Source organism: Myodes glareolus, chromosome 18 (genome assembly GCF_982192425.1).
Source record: "Myodes glareolus chromosome 18, mMyoGla1.1, whole genome shotgun sequence".
In the NCBI taxonomy this organism is placed as follows: Eukaryota; Metazoa; Chordata; class Mammalia; order Rodentia; family Cricetidae; genus Myodes; species Myodes glareolus.
The window spans coordinates 59782386-59797644 of NC_142043.1; the positions used below are offsets into that span (position 1 = coordinate 59782386).

General features: G+C 50.3%; 1 protein-coding gene across 2 annotated transcripts in view; it reads left to right on the forward strand.

Moving 5' to 3' along the window:
• The first annotated feature begins 1957 nt into the window (after positions 1-1957).
• The window catches only part of Bcr (BCR activator of RhoGEF and GTPase), a 140234-nt gene continuing 126932 nt past the window's right edge, over positions 1958-15259 (forward strand). Inside the window, exon 1 of one of the 2 annotated variants that reach the window (XM_087898234.1) lies at positions 1958-3668. In XM_087898234.1, coding sequence (XP_087754360.1) covers positions 2387-3668 — 1282 coding nt within the window. In that variant the 5' untranslated portion in view covers positions 1958-2386. The remainder of the gene's footprint in view (positions 3669-15259) is intronic. The other variant, XM_087898233.1, reaches the window with a different exon arrangement.

The window sequence follows — 15259 nt, forward strand, 5'->3', positions numbered from 1 at the left end:
CCAGAAGCGGGGACCCTCATCTCAACATAAACGAATGGTTGAGTAAATAGAAATTATTTAAAGTATAGGGAGCGTGGCTCAGTAGAAGAGTGATTAGCTAATACACACAAGGTCCTGGGTTCAAACTCCCAGCACCCCACCCACCAAAAACTCTACAAAAATATTTAAAATAGAGCTGAGTTGGAGTCTGTGAACCAGAGAGCTACCATCCTGATGAATGATGTAGCTCCTCCATCAAAGTAGTCCTTCCTGTCCCACACATAGTGGTTATATGGACTGGAAACTGAAGGACCAAGCCAACAAGTGAAATAGAATTTTGTCTTTTTTTTTTTTTTCAGAAGACCAGGAAATAGGATTCCAGAGGCCTGAGTTCTCATTTTGCCTGGCCCACTTATTGAATGACTTCATCAGATCATTACAGGCAGCAGCTAGTATTGATTGTGACCTCGTGAGGTCACGGCTTTTTTGGGGGGGGGGAGGAGGTAGCGTTAGAGATTGATCCATGGGCTTATCTTGCCAAATAAGACCTCTTAAGACCTCTTCCATTGAGCCACGCCCCCAGCGAGGAGCTGGCAATTTTACACTCATTTTAAAGGTGAATCTACTGAAGAACATTATTCAATTGAACATTGTTCAATAACTGTGCTTCTGGGATGCCTGCCCCAATGACGCCAAAGTCAGGACACGAGCGAAATTGTTTCTTCCTCAGCAATTGCGTTGTTTACTGCCTACTGAGCCAGAGAAGGGTGAGGTAGGCGGGGGAATGGGGGGGGGGGGTGTGGGGACGCGGGGCGGGGGGGGGGGGGGCGACAAGAGATGAAAGAAGTCTGCAGAGGGCAGCAGAGAGCTGCGCAGCTCTCTGAGTTCCTGAGCTGGGCTCCAAAGGCTGGCCGGCCCTGCCGAGGTTAACATAGACTGAATCCATGGGTACAGAAAAGAACGCTACAGATGAGGACGAAAGTGAGTTCCGGGGAGGAAAAGAGAATCGCTGAGACCACACGATCTAAGTCAGGGAGTCCCTGCTAATCTAGCCGCTGCTCCTGGGCTCTATTTCGTTAGAAAAGCTTGACAACTTTTTACAATCAAGTTGTTATAACTTGTGGAGGCAGGTGTTCGGTTTTATCTCAATTCTTGGGAAACTGAGGCACGGAGAGAAAACAGTGGTCAGAGCTCAGACTGTTCTTCGGAGGCTGAATCCTGTTTCCTTTCACCTCACCCAGCAGGCCGGTCTGGATTTCATTTTGTATAGAGGGACTCCCTACAGAGAGTATCTCTGCTATGTGCCTCAGATCCCTAAGCTTCCCTGGAAACCATCAAAGATTTCCTATCTTTCTACTCAGTTCCGAGGCTAAGAAAGTGGTTTGAGATCCCTTCAGAGAAAGAGAGAGACCCCGAATATACTACTTTGGCCTCTGGAGGTCAAAAGTCAGGACTCGGGGAGAAGATGCGTTGAATGAACTGATTCCTATTTATCGCTCAGTGTAAGTTGGAGACAGCTGTGTGGCCATTGTTAAGTTTTACCCCCACTTCAGATCTCCGACTCCAGAGGCTTGCTTGCTGGCACACGGGTTGTTGACATAGGTAACCCAGTCTGGCCCTGGATGTCTCATTGGGTGACCTGCCTTGGTTGTTTTCTCTGTAGTTTGGACCCTGCGGGGGTGTTCCCTGGGACGACCAACACCGAGGTTGGTAGGTACCCTGGCAGTGCAAAAAAGAGGAACCAAGTATATCTGCTCCAGGTGTGAAGAAGAAGCCAGGGCCTCCCCGGTGGAAGGATCGCTCCGAATCACCCGATCTGTTGTGCTCCTGTGTCCAGACCGGGTAGCCGCCGTCCGGGTCTGTTTCAAGGATCCAGAGCTCCGCCCGCGACGCGGCCCCTTTAAGAGGCGCGCCCGGCCCCATCAATCGCTCCACGGCCACCGCCCCCCGGTCCTCCCCTTCCTGCGGCGCTGAGTGCGGGCCCGGGCGGGAGTGCGGCGAGAGCTGGCCGGGCTGGTCGCAGCGCCTGCCAGAAAGGCTGCGGGGCAGCGGGGCTGCGGGGCGGGAACCGGAGGTGAGGAGCGTGGGGGCTGCAGCCGGGAGCCCGCGGCGGCCCTGCTTTGCGGAGGACGGCTCCCGCCGCCGCGCGCGCCGCGGAGCCCCGCACACAATAGCGGCGTGCGCAACCCCGCGCCCTTCCCCCCCCGCCCGCACCCCCAACCCCCCTGCTGCTGCCGAGCCGCCCGCCTCACCTGCGATCCCCGGGGGGAGGGCATTGTTCGCCGCCGCCGCGGGGCCATGGGAGCCGCCGGGCGCCCCGGGCCGAGCCCGGTGAGAAGGTCGCGCCGTCGCTAAGGCGGGCTCTGGCGTGCAGCCCCGCGGCGCAGGTGAGCCGGCCGGCCGTGCCATGGTGGACTCCGTGGGCTTCGCCGAGGCGTGGAGGGCGCAGTTCCCGGACTCGGAGCCGCCGCGCATGGAGCTGCGCTCGGTGGGTGACATCGAGCAGGAGCTGGAGCGCTGCAAGGCCTCCATTAGGCGCTTGGAACAGGAGGTGAACCAGGAGCGCTTCCGCATGATCTACCTGCAGACGCTGCTGGCCAAGGAGAAGAAGAGCTACGACCGGCAGCGCTGGGGCTTCCGCCGCGCAGCGCAGCCCCCGGACGGTGCCGCCGAACCCCGAGCGCCCGCCCAGCGCCAGCCGCCCGCTCCCGCCGACGGCGCAGACCCGGCGCCCGTCGAGGAGTCCGAGGCGCGGCCGGACGGAGAGGGGTCACCGGGGAAGGCACGGCCGCCGTCCGCCCGCAGACCAGCGGCTGCTGCGCCGGCGGATAGGGACGACCGAGGGCCCCCCACCAGCGTGGCGGCACTCAGATCCAACTTCGAGAAGATCCGCAAGGGACCTGCCCAGCCCTGCTCTGGCGACCCTGAGAAGCCCTTCTACGTGAACGTCGAGTTCCACCACGAGCGTGGCCTGGTGAAGGTCAACGACAAAGAGGTATCCGACCGGATCAGTTCTCTAGGCAGCCAGGCCATGCAAATGGAGCGCAAGAAGTCCCAGCAAAGCACTGGGCAGGGTCTGGGGGAAGCGCCCAGACCCCATTACCGCGGGCGCTCCTCGGAGAGCAGCTGTGGCCTCGACGGTGACTTCGAGGATGCGGAGTTAAATCCCCGCTTCCTGAAGGACAACCTAATCAATGCCAACGGCGGCAACAGGCCCCCTTGGCCGCCCCTGGAGTACCAACCCTACCAGAGCATCTACGTTGGAGGTATGATGGAAGGGGAGGGCAAGGGCCCGCTCCTGCGAAGCCAGAGCACTTCGGAGCAGGAGAAGCGCCTCACCTGGCCCCGCAGGTCCTACTCCCCCCGGAGTTTTGAGGACAGCGGCGGTGGTTACACCCCGGATTGCAGCTCCAATGAGAACCTCACCTCCAGCGAGGAGGACTTTTCCTCTGGTCAGTCCAGCCGCGTGTCCCCAAGTCCCACCACCTACCGTATGTTCCGGGACAAGAGCCGCTCACCCTCACAGAATTCTCAGCAGTCCTTTGACAGCAGCAGCCCCCCGACGCCACAGTGTCAGAAGCGGCACCGACAGTGCCAGGTTGTGGTGTCTGAGGCTACCATTGTAGGAGTCCGCAAGACCGGACAGATCTGGCCCAGTGACGGGGACAGCACCTTCCAGGGGGATGCAGGTGAGTACCAGCGTGGGTGTACTTGGACCTGCTCGGGACTCCTTAAGGAGTAGATTGGCCTGGGGAAAATGGGTACTTTTTGGTGTGATTTTCAAGTGCTTTTGTGTTTCCCTGGCCCTGCGCCTGAACTAACTCCACCTCCTTCCTCCTGAAGGCAAATGGGATGGGGGTGAGGGGGGACTGGAGGGAATGGCTGGTGGCTTACTCTCTTGGTCTTAACTCTAAGCAGGTGGGCTTTGCAGAAGCATTGGGAGATAGACGCCCTGTGCTCTCTCCATGCTGGACAAAAAAAGTCAGAGCATCTTTGCCACCTTGATCAGCTCCTTTGAGTGGGGAGTGACCCGTGCTTGGATAGTCTCCCCCTGGTTGTCCTGGTCTTGGAGCTGTTATATGGCACCTTAGGGGAACCCAAGACGTGCCAGCTGCCTCAAGGTCTTAGATGTGTCGGATTCTCTTGTCAGCAGGTGAGAGCAGATGAAGATAGGAAGGGAGTAGTGCTGACTCAGTGGGCCGCTGGAAATCAATAGGTTGAGGATTTTATGTGGGGCCAATCTGTCATTGTCCTGATCGACTTGGCTTTCCTATGTCTGCTTCACCATTACTCACGCACAGAGCACTCCTCCATCCGCTGCCGTTGGACTTTGTCCGCCTTTTTCTTTTTGCGGTAGGTACTGGGGCTCAGACACATTTGAGGCATGCTGCACCGCTAGATCTACTACCCCTACACCATGGGGTCTCAGTTACATCTCCAGACCTCACCTTCTCTTCCGGTCCTCCGGTCAGGTGTGCCCATGCCTCCTTGTTTGCCCTAAGATGAACCCTCAACAGGTTCTTGTTTGGGGCTCCTCATCCATGGTCTGACTCCAGCACTAAGGAGAAATGATAACTTCTTTGCTGCTTATAGGTCCCGTTGGCTCCGTGGGGAAATGGGACTGGGTTTTGAGAGTTAGGCAGAATTTTCAGTTGGAGTAAAGAGGGGGGAGGAGGGGTGATAGCAGACATGGGATTTGGGGGTGTCCAGCTCTTAGGAATCGCTTGGAGTCCTTGCCTCTGTTGGGCTGATGTGGTCTTTTGCTTCAGTGATTTTTTTTTTTCCTTTTCCTGCTGATGGAGTTGCACGTGCTTCATTTGTCAGAATCCTTTTGAAACAGCGAAGCTATTTTTGGCTGAATTAAGCTGCCTTTTTAAGCTCAGCGCTCTGCCCTGGTTAGGTGCCTCCAGTTGCTCCCCTTCCCAACCCAGTGCGTATGGTTGATGGCCGTACGTAGCTGGACCTGTCTGCCTGTAGCCTGGTTCAGCTGCATTCCTTGTCTCTAGTGGACGGTTGAGAAGCCGTGGGAGTCAGAAGTTGGCTTTGTGGGCATATCAATCAGCTCCTTCCAGGTCTGGAGGCTTGCCCAGTGGTGACCGGGCACCAGCCGTGTCCAGCCAGCTTTTTGCGAATTGAACTCGCTTGAGCTGCCCCTTTGGTGCTATGGTGATTGGGGACGTTTTTAATAAAGAAGAACATGAGAGGCTTTCGTGGAGACCTGCAGCCTGGTACTCTCAGGGAACTCTGAGTTTCCAGAAAGCTGAGCCTAGCCTTTCCTGTACCTACTGTAGAAATGGCAATGTTGCCCTCCACATAATGAGCCCCTAGTGCAAGTCAGAGTAGGTAAAGGTAGGAAAACGGGAAGGAAGCGGGGCGCGAGAGACATGCAGGATAGTTTCTCAGGAAGTGGCTTAGAAGTTAATTTCCTATTTTAGAACTTTCAGAATCCTTCTTCGACTACCCTGAAGCTCCATATTCTCTCTTTTTTTTTTTCCCTAAAACATTCTTTTGTGCCTTTTTTGACACAGGACCTTCGATGAAGTCCTGTCTAGTTTAAAACTCAATTTGTAGACCACTGCTGACCTTCTGTTTGCAGCAAACTACTGCCTCCCGAGTGCACCACCATACCCTTCTCCTTCAGACTTGTTTCTTTTTATTTTTTGAGCCAGGGTGTTACTATGTTGCCCTCACTCCCCTAAAACTGACTTCGGAGATCAGGCTGGCCTCTCAGTCACAAAGATCCACCAGTCTCCTCCTCTGGAGCACTGGAATTAAAACCATGTTCGAATTGGCAAAGTGTCCTCAGATATTTTTAACAATTAAGGAGGAACAGCATCACCTGAAAGGACTGAGATGTGGCTTAGTAGTGGTGAGAACTCTGGGTTCAGTCTGCCGTGCCACAGTGAATAATCAAATAATAAACCGGAGTGCTCAAAAGCAAGATTTATGTTTTTTTCTTAGACTTTTATATATCTATATCTATATTTATCGATCTATATATATATAGTTAAAGTTATCAGAGCACTTTGAGGTGTATAGCAAAACTGAATGGGAAGTGTACAGACTTCCCATATACCCAGTGCCTCCACACCTGTCTCTCCTGTAAGCAGCATTCCCCACTAAAGGGGTACATTTGTGACAGTTAAGAAACCAACACAGACACGTCGTGATCGCTTGCCACTCATAGCTTATGTTAGGGCTCGCTCTTAGTGTTCTGCACTGTGTGAGTTTTGTTCTTTTGGACCCTAACATGCCCAGCTGTTGTAGCCCAACAAACATTTAAACTGTGCTGAACCCTCTTCTCTGTCCTGTAAGGGAGGGGGAAAGAGTCGCCGCTCACCCATCTGTCTCTGTTGGGGCTCCTTACTGATGTTCATTAGATGGCTGTGGGTGGGGCTTAGTGGCCTAAAGGAACAATAAGAAAAATTACAGTGTGTGTTTATATGGGAGTGGGGGAGGTCGCCCTAATGTTCTGTCAGGGCAGGCACAGTGGCCCAGCTCTGGTAATTTTCAATCCCTTCAGATAAGTTGCAAGGGACATTAAGGGAAGGAACTGAAGCCATCACACAGTGCTCTGTGCCTTATGCAAGGTCCCTCATGGGCTCTTCCGTCACCTGGTGGTGGGCTGTCTGTCTCCATAAGGATTGCAACCGAGAAATAGCAAAGATGAAGTTCGTGGGTGTGTGAACCCAGGGCTCCAGGCCTTCTGGCTCATGGTACCATGTTGTTTCTTCCTGGTGCCCAATATGTCTACCTGGAAATCATAAGTGGGTATATTTGGGGTCCTTGTGCATCCAAACCTGTGAAGGTAAAAACAGATAGGCATGGGCCCTTTTCTACGCAGAACCCTTCTCTTGGTCCTGTGTAGACCACGGATAAGATGTGGCCTTTGCCATCTAGAAGCTTAGGAGTTAAGAGGGGATGTGTTCATCCATGTTTAGACGGAAGTGAGATCAGGGACTCCCAGAGCTTTCTTGGTGTCTTAGCAGTGGTCTAGCAGCCGAAGGTGTGGGGAGCCATCTGTTCAAGAGAGGCAGTGAAAGACTGAGGTCCCAAGTTCACCTTCTGTGGCTCTGGAGTTTGTGTGTGTTTGGGAAGGGACAGTATTGAGACAGGGACTCACTATATAGTAGCCTAGACTGGCTTCGAACTTCTGATCCTCCTCCCTCTCCTCTCAAGTGTTGGGATTGTAGATTGGTTTTTAAACTAGAAAATGCGTGTAATATAAAACGCACCATTTCATTGAAGGTGGCTGAGGCAGGATTGTAAGTTTGAGGCCAACCTGAGTTACATAGAAAGAGCTAATCTCAAAAAAAAAAATTTTTTTTAAAGAGGTAGAAATAGGAAGCATTTATTAAAGGGGAAGCAGCGTCAGGAATGGAAGTGAGCTCGGGAGCCAAGGGAAAAGCATGTGCTCAGACGAGGAATTTGTTAGTTTGAGACGGGGTCTCACTGCGTCACTGTGGCTGGCTGGATGCGCGCAGTCCAGAGCAGGCTGGCCTCAAACTCCGAGATCGGCCTGCTTTTGCCTCCTAGGTGCTGTGCGTCACCGGAAACTTTAAAGCTAATCAGCCAAACTGCTTTCGGAACCTGTTCCGACCACTTCTGGGCCTGCAGTTCTGTGACACCGAGTGCCTGCGTGTGGCACACCTGTCACGAACGCAGAGATCCTGGCTCTGGTGGGCAGTACATTCTGCTCCCAGTGCGGAGCAGCACCACGTTCCTTTCCGCTTCTGAGAGCTGAAGATTCTGGGTGACTCACGTTGGTACGATCACACACTGTTGGTGTTTTCACGACTGGCTCCTTTCTCTTAAATGTAATGTCCTTGGTGTTTACCCACCTTATAGCAGGGATTCAAGTTGCTTTTTATACATCTGTCTGTCTGTCATCTACCTATCTATCCATTCATTCATCTATCCATCTGTCTGTCTGTGTACTATCATCTATCTAACATCTATCTATCTACCTATCTACCTATCTATCTATCTATCTATCTATCTATCTATCTATCATCTGTCTAATCTCTATCCATTCATCCTTCCTTCCTTCCTTTCTTTCTTTTTCCTTCCATCCATCTACCCATCCATCTGATTTAAGGGCTTACCATGTTGCCTAGGCTGGCCCTAAGTTCCTGAGCCCCAGCAATTGTCTTCCCTCAGCCTCTCAGACAGCGGGTACAGTTAATGTGGCACACCGTGCAAGGCCCTTCCCTCCTATAGACCTGGGGAATAATGTGATTGAAACCTCTACTCCTTTGTTCCCCAGAGCCCCTTGTATGTGTGCCCCTTGGATTTATTTTTCCTGGGGTTTAAGCGTAGGGATTTCCTTGCTGAGCCCATGCTGTCCTGCCAAGCTGCTTCTAGCCTGAACTGAGGGTCTTGTGTCTCACTGTGGCTCTCAGTGGGTTGTCATCTCCTTCGTTGAGCATCTTCATTTACCCCTTGGGTATTGGTGTCTTTCTCTTGGGTAATTGACTAGAGGGTGACTAACAGATTTGCGTGGGTAATTGTGGACCATTAACCTTCACGCCGGCCTTTTGATGGCTCGGTCATGGCCTCTTTAGACCAGATCTCATGGCTGCCTCAGACTTGAGTGCAGGCTTCCCCTGAGCAGAGGTAGAGGTGGAGGTGGGTGGTCCAACAGCCTGAGGTGTTTAGGGAACAGAATAAAGTATTTTGAGACTTTTCTTTAAGGGAACTAAGAGGGCTGTTGCAAGCCTGCCCTGTGATTCTCTTTTGGCTAACGTGGTGCCTCTGGCTTTAGGACACCTATCTCCTCATTGGTTGAGAGTCCTGTGGTTGGGGTGGCCTGTGTGTGTGACTGCTGCCTCTACCAGGACAAGTCCAGGTAGCCAGTCTGCTGAAGCTACTTGGGATCAGGCAGTGTTAGCCGGCCCAGGCTGTCGCTTCCTCCTGTGGGTTGAGAGGTTTATGTGCAGGGTGAACCAACAGGTATCTGGGAAGTGTTCTCAGGTTGTTAAGTAGCAGGTTAAGTTTCGGCTAAGGCCAGTGTTTTTGTATCAAGTCTTGAGGCGATGACATGCTTATTATAAACCCCTCAGTGTTCATCCCGGCTGTAAAAACACAGCCGCTTGGCCTCGAGGAAACTTGTTTTTTCTTTAGAAAATGTAGTAGTAATTTTAATTGAAATGTTAGCGTAATGTGCTTGTTATTTTTAGTGTACAATCTACATAACAAAATGTGCAGTTTCAATCTTTGAGACATCATCAGAAATCAAGCCCAGGGACGTTGTGTGTGCTAGGTAAGAGCACTGTTGCCAAGTGGATCCTTATTCTGTCCAGTGGCAGCTAGTACAACCATCACCAGCACTCACGTCTACAATACCCTTCTGGGGGGTGGAGGTCTGGGACTGACCCAGGGCACTGCTAAGCACAGACTGTATCCCTGAGCCAAAAGTCCCGTCCTATCTTTTCAACTGTTTGGTTTTTCTAAACAGAAACTGTATCCATCTAAATAATTCCTTCTTCTCCCGGCCTCCAGCCCCTGGCAGCCAGGAGTCTACCTTTTGTCTCTGGGACTTGCTTATCCTCGGTGTCTTATGTAAATGGAATCCTATACTATTTGTCCAGTGGCTAGTGTGCTTAGTTTAAGTATGGCTTTAAAATTCCCTGGGGCGGCACTCTCACCCTTAACTCCCTAGCCGCTGGTCCTTAACAGGTGTGTTTTCTTTAGGAAAACACCTGTTAGTGCTGGTGTCTTCCTGGTTCCCTGGCCTTCACACCCACAGTCTTGAAGTGGCCCCGTGTATTAGTCAGCTAGCACTATTGCAAAACAAAATACCCCAGGCTGGGGGAAACAACAGAAATGTGTGTTCTCACGCTGCTGGAGGCTCATGTGAATAAGGTCTTGAAATAATTCCCTCTGAGGCCAGTCTCCTTGGTGTGCAGTAATTTTTTAAAGGCCTTTTCACACAGTATCTCCTTCCTAGCAGCTGTGAATGTCCAAAATTCTTCTTGGAAAAGCATCAGTTGGGATTAAGACCACTGAATTGATCCCATAGGTTTTTTTTTTTTATTAACTTGAGATCATACTATAATCACATCATTTTCCCCCTCCCCTCCCTCCAAACCCTCCCATGTACCCCGAACCCTGCTCCTTCAAACGTATGGCCTCTTTTTCTTCGTGTGTGTGTGTGTGTGTGTGTGTGTGTGTGTGTGTTCGTTCCTGAATATATCCAGCCTGCTTAGTTTATATAATGTTATGTATATGTATGTTTTCAGGGCTGATCATTCGGTATTGGGTAATCACTTGGTTTGCTTGTCCCTGGGGAAGACTAATTCTTTTGCTCTGGCACTCTTTAGCTGCCTGTGGTTCTTTACCTAGGGTTCAGGCCCTGATCTCCCCTCCCCCCCGCCCTTGTTCAGCTCATTTAGGCAGCCATCTTGGTGAGACCTCATGGGTGTGACTTCTGGCCTTTCTAGGAGAGACTCCCCGACCCTCCGGCTCTTAGAATCTTTCCATCCCTTTTTCCCTGAACCTTAGATGCAGAAACTTGTACTGCAGATGTATGGATTGGGACTGAGCCCCATGACTCTGTATTTTGATTGGTGGCGGTTTTATGTAATGGTGTCTGTCTGATAGAGAAAGAACTTTCCTTGGTAAAGGGCGAGGGCTAGACCCTGGAGAAGGATCAATTTAGTAATTTCTTTTTCTTTGCCTTTCTTTGGGCGGGCGGTTCAAAACAGAGTTTTTCTGTAGCTTTGGAGCCTGTCCTGGAACTCGCTCTGTAGACCAGGCTGGCCTCAAACTCACAGAGATCCTCCTGTCTCTGCCTCCTGAACACTAATTTCTTAAAAGTCATAGTCTAAGTAGCTGAGGGCATACAAAACGTGGGAGGTGCAGGGTTGAAATCCACAAAGAAAAGATTATGTCGTGGCGAAGAGGTAAATGGTGCTCGGGCTGGTTTTCAATGGCTGTGTTATAGGACACATTTGAGCAAAAAAGTGCAGGTCTGGGGATTGGCTCAGTTGGTAGAGTGCTTGCCTGGCATGTAGGAGGCCATGGGTTCAGTCTCCAGTGCCACATCAACCAGTCATGCCTGAGATATCAGTGCTCAGGAAGGTTAGGAATTCAAGATCGTCTTTCTACCCACCAACTTCAGCCTGTCTCAAAAAAAGGGAAAAGTAAAAAAAAGGCTTTGTGTAGTAGGCAGTTGTTGAGTCATCACTGAGCCAAGGCACCAGGAGAGCCACAGGCTAAAGCTCAGAAGCCATCACATCTCTGTTCAGTTAACTCAGTTGGTGACCAGATCAAGTCATTGCTGAGGTCCTGTCTGTTGAGCTAAGTTTTCTTTCTCTTCCTCTTTCTTTCTGGTTTTTTTTTTTTTTTTGAGGCAAGGTTTTACTGAATAGGCTAAGCTGGCCAGTGCTTTACCACGAATCTGTATCCATCCCTAAAATCGTCTCGTTTTTATTTTTAGAAGCAGTAACTTTATTCTAACCTTCTGCTCTTCTGAGGACCCAGGGAGCCTCCGGATCCTCCTGCCTCTGCCTCCTCAGCCCTAGGGTTACAAGCGTGTGCCCTCACACTCTTTATTGTGGGTGCTGGGGGATGAACCGAGGTTCTCATTCTTGCAAAGCAAGTATTTAATGGACCCAAACCATCTCGATAGCCTCCTAAAATTACTGCTAACACAGCCTTTCCCATACTTCTTCATCCCGATTCATAACCTTTTCCAAGGCAACTGCTTTTCCCTGTTCAGTAACCTGAGGGTATTTCTTGAACATCATGTATATACCTGGCATTGCCTTCTGAGAAATTCTCTTGCTTTTCTTCATGAATTTGAAAAGACTTTTTACCTTTATGAGCTTATCCTTCTAAAACCAACCAACAGAAGCAAACCCTTCATAGCATCAAAGTCTTTCTCTCGTGTATCTTTCTTTAACTCTGTGTTAGTCCTTATTTCCTGTTGATCCTGGGTCTGGCTGGCTTCCTTCTTCAGGGAGACAAAGAAGGCAGAGGGTGTCCTGCTTCTCCGTCCTATAGCAATTGCCATACTCTGGGTCCTCAAGAAGAGGTTGTGTGTCCAGTGGAGAAGTTTCAGAGCCTAGGTTGGTCTTTACGTGCCTTAGGCGCTAAGAGCGTGATAAGAATGACCTGAGACTCCATTTTTTAGGTTTAAATTTTAAATGTAAGATTGTTTTGCCCTTATGTACATATGCATACTTATCATCTATGTGTCTGGTGCCTGCAGAGGCTAGGAAAAGTCATCAGGTCCCCTGTAACTGGAGTTATTACTGTGAGCTATCATGTACATGATGGAAATTGAACCTGAGTTCTCTGGACAAACAGCAAGCGCCTTTAACCACTGAGCCATCTCTCCATCCGTGAGGATCCATCCTTAAGGTGTTAGTTTGCTTAGACCCTCCTGAATCCTAGCCAAACCCACTTAATCCGATCTAATAAACAGCTGTGGCTCTTCAGGGGCCGATGATACGGTTCCTTTAGGAATGAAACTATTTAGCTATGGAGACACTCTGACAGATGGTGGGTCCTTCTCCGTTGACCATTAAGCATCCCCTGCTCAGCTAAAAAGAGCGCTCTGAGTCCTGCAAATCCAGTGTCCTGGATGCTGACTGTTATTGCTGTGACCCGAGGGTTTATGGTGCCCATCAAAACAGTAGCCAGCAAGTTGGATAAAGGTACCTGCCAATGCTGGAGTTGGAAGACCGAGATGTGGTTTGTGTAGTAAATGTGATTTCTTTGAGGCAGTTTCATGGGCCCTTGGAACATTCTTGTGAAGTGGCTGTAGCAAGATCGTTATCGTAATTATATGCTGTCCACTGGTCGGGTCTGAGGGTGAGTGAGGCGTCCAGACGCCTAGAATATAGCCTGGCTAAGGTCACGGCATTCGTGCTGGAGCCGAGGAGCGCTGTGAGTCACATGACACAGGGTGACTCCTGGGGTGTGAGACACCTTGATCTGCTGTCTGACCAGAGACAGACCTTCCCTGCGAGTCTTTTTAGTCTGGTGGGAGAGAGTGGCTGGTGTAAACCTATTGCTACCGTGAAAAAATATGGTCCCAGCGTTCAGGAAGACTTGAAGACCTCAGCCACTTAGAGACATGGTCCTCTTCTCTTGTTTTACAAAGTTCCAAGAAAGAGATTCCTTCCTTTCCTCCATGTCCCTTCCTTCTCTCCCTTTCCCTTCCTTCTCTTCCCTTTTTCCTTCCCATCTCCTTTCCTCTTTTCTTTTCTCATATGGGGCATCAAGCTTAGAGCCCAGTATACTAAGCAATTGCTGTATCACTGAGGTACATCCCAGGCCCATTCCGGTTTCCGGGTGATGATTGGCATTAGATGATAAGGAGGAGACCCTTGTGAATGAGGTTAGTGGCCTTTAAAAAAAGATCTCAGAGAACCTTCTATTCTTTCTGCCACGTGAATATGAAGAAAGACGCTGTTATCTGAAGCAGGAAGTGGGCTCTTAGTAGACATGGCTTCTAATGGACTTCTGGTGTCCAAAATGGTGAGAAATAATTTTTGATTGTCTATTAATAAGCCCTCTAGTGGATGATACTATTGTGGAAACCTGACTGGACTATGACAGTCCAGTATGCTTTACGTGTTTTGTAACTCCTAAAGAAAGCCAAATAAATCGTTTGGGGTCAGACCTCAGGCATACCAGGCCAGAGGACTAAGGCCCTTTACCAATGTCAGCTGAGCCCAGCACAGAATGAGCCACCTGGGATAGGTGAGACTCCTAGATGGGGCAGTCTTCTTGCGGTGCTCCTGTAGTACCTGGCCTTGTGACTTCAGGGGCCTTGTAAGCTAGGGTCTGGTAAAAGTCAAGGATCACCCCCAGCAACCGTTCTGCCAGTTTATAAAGGGAATGCTTAGAGCCACTTTAAAAAGATGGTTGGGAGGTTTTCATTCACTGATTCATATTTTATTTCTGTAAGAGTGTATGTGTGTGCGCATGTGTGTGCATGAGTGTGTGTGCATGAGTGTGTGTGCATGTACATGTGTGCACACTTGTGTGTATTAGAGGACAGCTCTGCAGTCATTCTCTCTCACTGCCTTGTAGGATTAGGATCCAGGGATCAAACTCAGGTCAAGTGTCATAATTAGCTTTAGCTGTCAACTTGACACAAACCTAGAGTCACGGGGATAGGAACTCCCTCCGCTGAAGAATTGCCTCCATCAGATTGCCTGGTGGGCATGTCTGTGAGGCATGTTCTTCATTGCTGTTTGATGTAAGAAGGCCCAGCACACCGTGGGCACTGCCATCCCAGGCAGGCGAGCCTGAGTTATATAAGAACGCTAGTTGAACAAGCCGGAGAAAAGCTGGTGAGCCGCTTTCCTCCATGGTTTCTGCTTCAAGCTCCTTCCTGCCTTGAGTTCCTTACTCGATGATGGTCTGTGGCCTGTGACACCAAGTAAACCGTGTTCCCTGTGTTGTTTTGGTCATGGTGTTTATTATAGTGACAGAAATCAAACCAGAATGTCAGGTCTGCACACAAGCACCTCTGCCTAGCTGAACTGTCTTCCAGCCCAGTTATGGGGCTTCCAGAAGGGAAGCCAATACTGTAATAGAGACAGATTAAACTATCTTACCAAGCCAGGGGACTGGGAGACGTTAGGTTGCTAATGCTTTGGTGTCACCAGGTATGATCTATATGGGGTGCAGCTGTAACCTGTAGCTGAGGGTCAGAGGCGGCCTGAATTATCTGTCATTTCTGCGGAGTTTCGGCAGCCAGGAGCCAGACAGGACTGGGGGAAGAGCTCTGTGGTGTTCACGTGGGAGCACCTGTGCGAACCGAGCCCCTGCGAGGACACTGGGGTCTTTGACTTCTAGTCCCATACACTTGCTGTCCTCCACCCCGCTGTCCTCCACCCCGCCTGGCCTTCACTTCTTGGGAGACTGGGGTCACTGGACCTTGTGCAAATCTAGAGACTTAGTTTATTTACTTGTGGTTTTGTTGCTGCCTGTTTGTTTTTCTCCCTCCCTTTCAGGAAGCCTTCTGCTTTGAAACCTAGAAAGCGAGAGAACTGTCCTGATTGGTGCTTGGGATGAAGCTGGGCAGCACCTGGGTTTGACTTGTCTCCCCTGAGTCTTCTGCTCCCATTGGCCTCTGTGGGCACAGCTCCGTTCTCGTCTGGGTGTGTCTTTGTTCCTTTCTTTTTTCTTTTTCTTTTTTTTTTTTCCACAAGCAGCTTTATTGACATATAATTTACTCACTGAAAGGATGAAAGGATGTAGCTCAGTGATTTTGTGGGGTAATCACAGTTGTGATCTAATTTGGGGGCTACTTTGATTA